The 8442-nt window shown below is 41.0% G+C and overlaps 1 protein-coding gene across 1 annotated transcript; it reads right to left on the bottom strand.

Annotated features, from left to right (window-relative positions):
* LOC133456571 (caveolin-2-like) lies at window positions 1–6057 on the bottom strand. The gene is made up of 4 exons (XM_061735066.1): window positions 5917–6057; window positions 5238–5449; window positions 1773–1960; window positions 1–314 (listed from the first exon to the last, which is right to left on the bottom strand). The coding sequence occupies exons 2-4, from the start codon at window positions 5442–5444 to the stop codon at window positions 131–133; spliced, it is 579 nt and encodes a 192-aa protein (XP_061591050.1). The 5' UTR covers window positions 5445–5449; window positions 5917–6057; the 3' UTR covers window positions 1–130.
* Between the last annotated feature and the right edge of the window lie 2385 nt (window positions 6058–8442).

The raw sequence follows: 8442 nt of genomic DNA, 5'->3' as shown, positions 1-8442 counted from the left end.
TTTTTTTACAAATACATTTGAAGACAGTTAAAATTGCAGAATAAAAACAACAACAATAATAATCTTAAGACAAAAAGAATACAAATGTCCTTCCCTCTCCTTATTCACTTTTTCCCTCTCTACTTTGCATTCATACAGTTTCTTTCTCCGTCTTTTGATTCCAGCTTTTGTTCGACAGTGAAACGGTGATTTGACTGCAGCAGAGAGCGATGCAAATGCAGAAAGGAGAGACGAAGACGTCGACGGCGCACAAACACAAGGATCGCAGGCAGGGAAGGAAGGTGTTGCTCAGATGCACGCAGGGAACCAGGAACCTGGAGAGACACAATTCCAGAACAGACGATAAACTGTAGTGAAACAAATAGCCTTAGATATGGTTTCACCCTGAAAAGACAGTCTGAAAAGGGTCAATGAAACCATGTCCAAACAATCTGGGGGTTGACATGTTCACAGTGAGAAAGATTACCGGTGAGTGGAAAACATTCAAGACGGTCCTAATTTTCCCAGGATTGGACGTGTTACTCAAAGGCCCAGATCACAAACTTACTTGGCCCGAAGTCATCCCTCCTCCACCACCATGCTTGACACGCATGAGGGGGTTTCTACTGAAATTGTCAAACATGGTAATTGCCCAGTCAACCATAACGTAAAAGCCCAGCGCCAGATATTATGCTGCCAAATATGAACAATTCCCACTTGGTCTCGTCTGTCCATGAAACATTATTTCAGAAACAGTTTTGTGAATCTCAGTTCATCTTAGATGGAAACGCTTTCTCCCGACAGTCCTTCCAACACACCGTTTTCTCCTCATGTTGCTGTCACGGAGATTAACGTCTAACATGCTCAGTGAGCATTTTTATTTTAATTTATTTAATTTTTTATTTAACTTTTTTAAAATAATTTATTTATCATTGTTCCTTATTAATTTATTAATTTATTTTATGTATCCTATTTAATTATCTATTTCTAATAATTTATTTATCATTTTTTCTTATTTATTTATTTTATGTATCCTATTTCTTTTTTAAATAATGTATTTATCATTTTTCCTTATTTATTTTATAATTTTTTGCTGCTGTCTCTCTCTTAAAATAACCATGATTGTAGAAAACCATCACACTCATACACATCACACACACGTGCATGCATACATAGATAAACGCACTCACACGCACACGCACACACACACACCCACAAACACACCCACAAACACACCCACACACACACACACACACACACACACACACACACACACACACACACACACACACACACACACACACACACACACACACACACACACACACACACACACGGCCACATAGAAAAAATCTGAGCAAAAACATTGATTTAGTTGTTTTGTACTGTTTTTGTCTGTTTGTTTTGTCTGTTTTTCTAGCGTCCCCTCTTGTCCTGTACCTGTATGCAGGGTTTTTTTGCGCACTTGTATTGTTACCTGTTTTGTATTATTTTGTGTTTTGATATTAAAATAAAAAAAAAAATAAGATGCTCAGTGACCTCTGAAGGGCTCTGAGATGTAATCCACGGTCTGACACCCTCTCTACCTTTATGATTAGGCTTAAAACTGTCCTTTTTGATAGAGCTGGTCGTCAGGGCTGTTCTCTGTTGACCTGAAGTATCCCGTTAGTCAGAATTATATAGGTCTAGACTACTGGGGGCTCCTCCTGTGATGCACTGGGACCTGTTTGCAATCTCTTATTATGTCTATATGTGTTTGTCCTTGGTTGGTGTAAAGTACCGATACGACATACCAGACTCGAAGGCTGGCAAGAAGAGCCAGGGAAATGCCGTAGAGGAAAGAGAGGGGCACAGCCAGCAGCAGAGACAGGCATCGGTACGTCCAGATGCGAGTCTTCTCAAACACAGCGGCGCTGCACATCCACGCTCCGTCAGCGCTGTAGGGACCAGTGCTTTCTGACAGAACTTCACCGACATCCACCTGTTTTGAGGGAATAAGCGGGATGATGTCATATCATTTCTAGGGCTGTCAGTTTAGCACGTTAATTAGATTAATTAATTACACTGCTAATGAACGCGTTATGAAAATTAACGCAATTAATTATGAGTGGCAAAATGCGCGAGCATTTTAAATTTGGCCCATTGAGGGACCCGTAGGCCACTTGGCAGTGGCAGGTCACTTCCCACCTGCTGCTGGTCAAACTAACAAAGCAGGTGACAGACGTGGACGACTCCAGGCCAGCAAATCTTTGCTAGAGCCTTTGAACGGCAAGTTTATGTATACAAAGAAAGAAGACGGGACTATCAACAAGAACGCTGTGATTTGTACATTTTGTAAAAAATAATTTTCCTATCAGCGGAGCTGCTCCAGCCTGAATTATCATTTAAACGCTAAACATGTCCGGACAAGTTCCACTGTAAACGTTACAGCTACTAGTACTGGAATTGCTGTATTGAGTCCCTTTAGTTTTAATTTTAAATTGAGAGTCAGCCTTATTTTATTTCTGAATTTTATTTATTTAACTGTATTTGTATTGCATTTTTGAATAATGGACCTGGCCTAATTGGTTTGCTGATGTGCTTGAGCTTTTTCTTTTGAATTTCATTTATGAAACACACTTCACCAATAAAAATGTGGACTTCAAATCTTCTCTTCTTAGTGTATTCAATTGATTAGTCATGCACTGCAATTTTGTAATGTCCTAGAATTCGAATTCTTTATTTGGGGACCTTAGCAGATATGAGTTAAAATGCGATTAATTAGATTAATTAATTTTAAATCCTGTAATTAATTAGATACATTTTTTTAATCGCCTGACAGCACTAATAATTTCCTTGGATAAATCGCACCATTCTCTCTGACAAAACACAACAATAGCTCATCTAGTCTCACAGGATAATATGAAGAAAAATAGGCTTTGAAAGGAATCTTCTGAAAGACAGGGGCAGTTTTTGGTTTAAATACCAGCACAGAGGCACTCATCGGTGATCTCAACTCATCAAATCTGTTTTCTACCTAATCATTTTGTATCGCGGCACTGGTGTCGCCTACACAACCTCCAGAGTCTTCAGTGTTCAGGAGGCATTTCTGTAAAAAGACACTACTGCATGAAAGACAGTGGTGTTTCACCTCAGTGGAGCAGCGATACAATGACGAGTTGTCAGAACACAAACCGTTCAGGATTTCCTTGACCTTTTGGGCCCTTTTAGCCCGAGCAGCAGACAAACCAAAAACACCCAGGCACTTCCTTTATATTCTCACAAGCAGGGCGGATCTAAGGGCCCCCCCAGTAATCTGATAAGCCCCTGAAGTGCCCCTGTTCTGTCAATGGGAGTTGTTATTAGACAGTTTGATTTGGAGGGAGGGTTCACTTCCTTTTAAAATATTTGTGCCGAGCTGAATGTTCTGCTTCCAAAGAAAGACGGTGATTTTAAATTCTTCCAGTCAGTGGCTACGACAATATTGAATTTCAAGCTACACCGGAAAACACCGTCCTGTAAAACTGTAACTAGCCTACATTAAAACTGTTGGCTTATAAAATTACCAACCGCACTTGTTAGCTACATTAAGTTGCAATTTGGTTGGTAGGATAGCACTTTGACCTGATTGTTCTAAGGTTAAGAGATTCATATTCTGTGTTAATCATAAACTGTTCTGTTTGTCGGGTATTGAGACAGAGAGCATTAAAAGAAAGACGCAGGGAATTGCTCAGTTTCTTATCAAATGAAAACCTGAAAGTCAGGGAGATAACAGCACAAATTACCTCAAATCTACGGAGTCCCTAAAGGGACACGGATTTTTTAATTATATATAATGAGTTTTACGCGCGCGCGTGTAAAACTTATAGTGAGCGCGTGCACGTATTACATTTACATGCTCATGTAGAACAACTTTTAGTCGCTCACTTATAAGTTTTGCGAGAGCGCGTGAAACTTTTTAGTGAGTGCATAAACGTTTTACGTGCTCACGTAAACAACTTTACGTGCTCACTTAAAGGAGCTTGAGGGAGGATCGAGGCAGGATTTCTGAAAAAAATTTGTAAACGTTTTAAGTTTTCTAGTAATAAGGTCAGATGAAGCGTTCCAAACCACAACAAATGAGCCCTCTAGTGTATCTCTCCGTTGCCTTGAACAGACTGTGTGCTGCAAATTGTGCTGCAATTCCGGGCCGGAATTTCCCGCGCTGTCCTGCGGATGTGACGTCACATGACGCTCCATGCGCGTTCTCCCCGTTCTCCCGTGCTGGCTTCACTGTTGGCTGCGGCCGCCGTGGTGAAGGGTGGCGCTATAGAGTCTCATTTCTTAAAAGGAGCCTCATGCTCCTTTAAAGGTTTTACACGCGCGCGTAAAGGTTTCACGCACGCGTGTAAAACTCATTATACGCGTCCCTTTAGGGGCTCCGTACCGTACAAATCAATCAGCAGCACAGAAATATGTTCTTGTTGCAATTGTTTAACCGGGTCTGGCCTCCACCAAGGTCCTTTCATGCGCCGCTTCCTTTTTGCCTTGTTTTTTTTTCTGCTATCTGATTATTTCCTCTCAGGTCCACCTGCTTGTCTCTCCTGATGAGAAACACAGTCCAGGTCCTAGACTGGGATAGTGTGTTTGGCCTAGTACTCTCGATCAACACTGATTCAATATCACCAACCCACTTAGCAGTTTTTAAGGGCTGTACCCAAATTAAAGAAAGTACTTGTGCCTGTTTAAGTTCCTAACATATTCTAAACCCATTGGCTGAGAAGCTTTTTGGATATCTCATATCTGGAGCTTTCTTCTGCAAGGATTATTCAAGCGCAACAAGGAACAATAGCACTGTGGACGAACTTGATAACGGAATTGAAAAACCTACTGAATGTGTAATTTGATGGATCCTAAGGTGTGATTTATATCTGAAGGATGGAGGGGTGGGTTGGGAGGGGGGATTGAAGATGTTCATTATTATTGTCATGTGTGTATTATTGGTTTTATATATATATATTGTGAAAAGCAATAGAATAATAGAGGACCCAGTTTAGTGCCTTGAGGTCCATCGAGAGAAGGATGAAACTATCTTGCAGGTAAGACTGCAACAACTTTGCTAAAACCAGAGAGAGAATTAAAAGAAGCTTAATTAAACTGTCTTGACTTCCAGAGTCACAACACTTTAATAATGTTGTACATTTTGAAAATTTGACTGGAATTTCTACACCATTCTTGATCTTTGGATGCTTGAGAGAAACCAAAGCTGGTTCATTATCAAAGAATAAGGAATTTAAGACCTTAAGGTGTTTGCTGATGCCATTAGGGTCTCTGTTGACAGGACAGGTGGGGGTGGGGGGCGTAGCAGGTGAAGGAGTTGGAGGTTTGAAAGCAGGAGTTGAATCCCTGGATGCAAACTCAGGAGGAGGGGGAGGAATGTTTATCTGTTCGTCATCGCTGTCGTCAATCTCACAGCCCACCAGAGAGTCATCGGCCACAGTCATCATCCTTACTGAAGGAAAAGGAACATGTTTGCATTCATCACACAACATCACGTTTACAGGGATGTTTTTGTTCCTGAAGTCAACCACAGACTCTTGCAGAAAGCAAACAGTCCATCCTGAATAGTGCAATGCCCCCCCCCGAAAAAAGGGAAAAAGATTTCATACCAAGATCTGTTAATAGCATATGAGATTTAAATGATACGTTTTAAACTTTGAGTTAAGACAAATGCACAGCATTCATTTCATATTTATATCAAAAGAGAGGGAAAAAAAACTCTTGCACAGTTTTTAAAGTCATTCCGTCTTAAAATATGACTCTGGGTTAAACGGTGCCTGATATTCACTCCCCGGCCAGTTATACTTGCCCTCAAGACAACAGGTGCTATGATCTGAAACAGCTGATATGCTTGTAGAGGTTTCATTTTAGCAGCTCTGCAAGAGCTCCGTTATGAATGATGAACCATGTGGGACTTACCTAACTGTAAATGCTGTCTTAATCCCGTATCAGTGACAGAGACGGGACACGGAGCAGAGTGTTAATCTAAAAAAATCAGTGAGGATATTTCAGCAGATTAATCACAACGTCTCTCTGAGCTTTGACGACATATAGGCCGCCCACAGATGTCTGCAGAGTTTGACTCTGACATAGAGTGGCAGGAGTGCTAACGCGGCGGATTGCCTCTTATTTTTGTGCATGTGTGTGTGTGTGTGTGTGTGTGTGTGTGTGTGTGTGTGTGTGTGTGTGTGTGTGTGTGTGTGTGTGTGTGTGTGTGTGTGTGTGTGTGTGTGTGTGTGCATTAATCTTGGTCGCCTGTGGAAAGCGGTTATTTTAGGAGGAGTGGGTGAGTCCGAAAGATCCCGTTAGGGCACTCGGAAGCTGTCTGAACACAGAAATGAACATATTAACCTTTGTGGGTCACTTCAATGTACCACCCTAAAAGTTTTCAAATACTGTTTATCAGTGAATAACTGTTTTTGAAAAAAGCCTACAGATTAATATTTATTCCACTTTTTTTCTCACATTTTTCAGTCAACTTCAGTCTAATCAAAAGTACAAAATACTGATCAGAGTTAATTATGACTTTAGCAGCTGTCTTTGAAAACATTAATTAGAAAACATTGATTTGAAATGAGTTTATCTTTGACGACCACCAGGGGGCGACATGTTCTCTCTCTCCCTCTCTCTCTCTCACACACACACACACACACACACACACACACACACACACACACACACACACACACACACACACACACACACACAAGCGCATTCTTCTCGAAAGTCACATGATTTCCTGTACCTGTAGAGAGAAGGTGCAGCTCTGAGTCTAACAGGTAAATATTCATAGTTCAGACTCCATGTTGATGTGGACGGAGCAGCAGAGGAGACCAGGTTAGTGTTTGTTCAATCTTCTTCTGCTGTTTAAATGTCATTTCTGTGGTTGTGGTTGGAGTTGAGAAGTGAGATCTGAGGTTTGGGTTCAGATGGAAACACATAACAGAAGTATAGAAGGTCATCATAAGGTCAGCTGGACAGACGTGTGCTGAACTTCCTGTCTCTGAACATTCCCTGCTTTCCTGGTTTCTGTTTTATCTACATTTTAACAGGTCGGTAAACTGTATTAATATGATGATTTCAGTCTCACAAAGTTGGATTCAATGTACATGCTTCCCAGAGGTGTTACTTTGGGTATTCTGTGAGTTAAAAAGACTTCAACCTTATTTCCAGGGTTTTTCTGCTGCGTCACGTCGTCTCAACAGACAGATGTGCAACAACATTCTTAGAGGTTCTCCAAGCTGGGAATTACTGTTTGATCAGATTTGATTGAATTTATTCCCAAAACTTTGCTGCATTATTTTGAACATGCAGTTAAATGGAATGTGGTGATTTCAGAACAGTTTATACTGAAAAGCTGAATATTGTTCAAAGACTGTTTCTTTTGAAAACTGTTTTATGGAAGTTTGAACGATGTCAGTTTGAAGCTCCAACGTTGGAACAACGATGTTTCCAGATGTGTTTGATTTAATTTCAGCAGAAAATTCACTCAAACTTTCTAATGTGCAACGTTACGTGTAAATATGAAAGTTGAAGAGTTCATTTTTTAAATTTTACATAAAGCAGTCACATATCAACGACCACAACATGATTATCAATACAATCACATTTTAGATAAATCAGATAAATCAATAAATCCTGTCTTTCAGCTGTAATGAGCTGGGTAGTCTCCAGCAGCAGGTTTCCTGGATGACTTCTAATAAAGTTTCTGTCTACAGATTCAAAGATGGTCTGTGTTTCTGGTTCATGTCTCTGAATGACTGAAGTCCAGAAGATGGATGATTGTGTGGAGAAAGAGGAGGAGAGACCAGAGTCTCCAGGATCCATCTGTCTCTCTATGAAGAGTGACTGGTCCAAAGAGGAACCTATATGGTTCAGTAAAGAACCTGGACCTTCAGACACAAAGTAAGACAACTGTTGTTAACTGATTTTATGACTCATTATGACTCTATACTTTCTGTACGTGCTGGTTTATTTGAAGTTTTAGTTTCTTCAAACATCACTTACTCCTTCTTGTTCCTGTTTTTCAACAACGGTGTCTTCTGTGTTCCTCAACCACGTGGTCCTGCTGGTTCAGAGACCAGAGTTGGATTCAGGATGAAACCACCTCTTCAGATTGGTCTGCAGTAGTTGTAGGACATTAGTACTCGATGACATTAGAAACTACTGAAACAGGGATTTCAGGAGGTTTGGTCAACTTGTAATGTTAGTACTACTGCTACTACTACTATGGCCCTTTTCCACTAGTACCGCCTCAGCTCGCTTCTACCCGCCACACCCCCGTCTTGCGCTTTTCCAGTACGGGCCAAGGCAGGTGGAGCCGTGCCAAGCAGATACTTTTTCTGTATCTTTTCTGCCGAGGTTCTAAGCGTGCTGAGCCGGCACTATATCTGACGTCACCACAATACACGCCACTGATTGGTCGGGGGGCGGGGCCGTCAGACG

This window comes from Cololabis saira, chromosome 12 (assembly GCF_033807715.1).
Source record: "Cololabis saira isolate AMF1-May2022 chromosome 12, fColSai1.1, whole genome shotgun sequence".
NCBI classification, from domain to species: Eukaryota; Metazoa; Chordata; class Actinopteri; order Beloniformes; family Belonidae; genus Cololabis; species Cololabis saira.
This window is presented reverse-complemented; position numbering and strand designations above follow the sequence as displayed.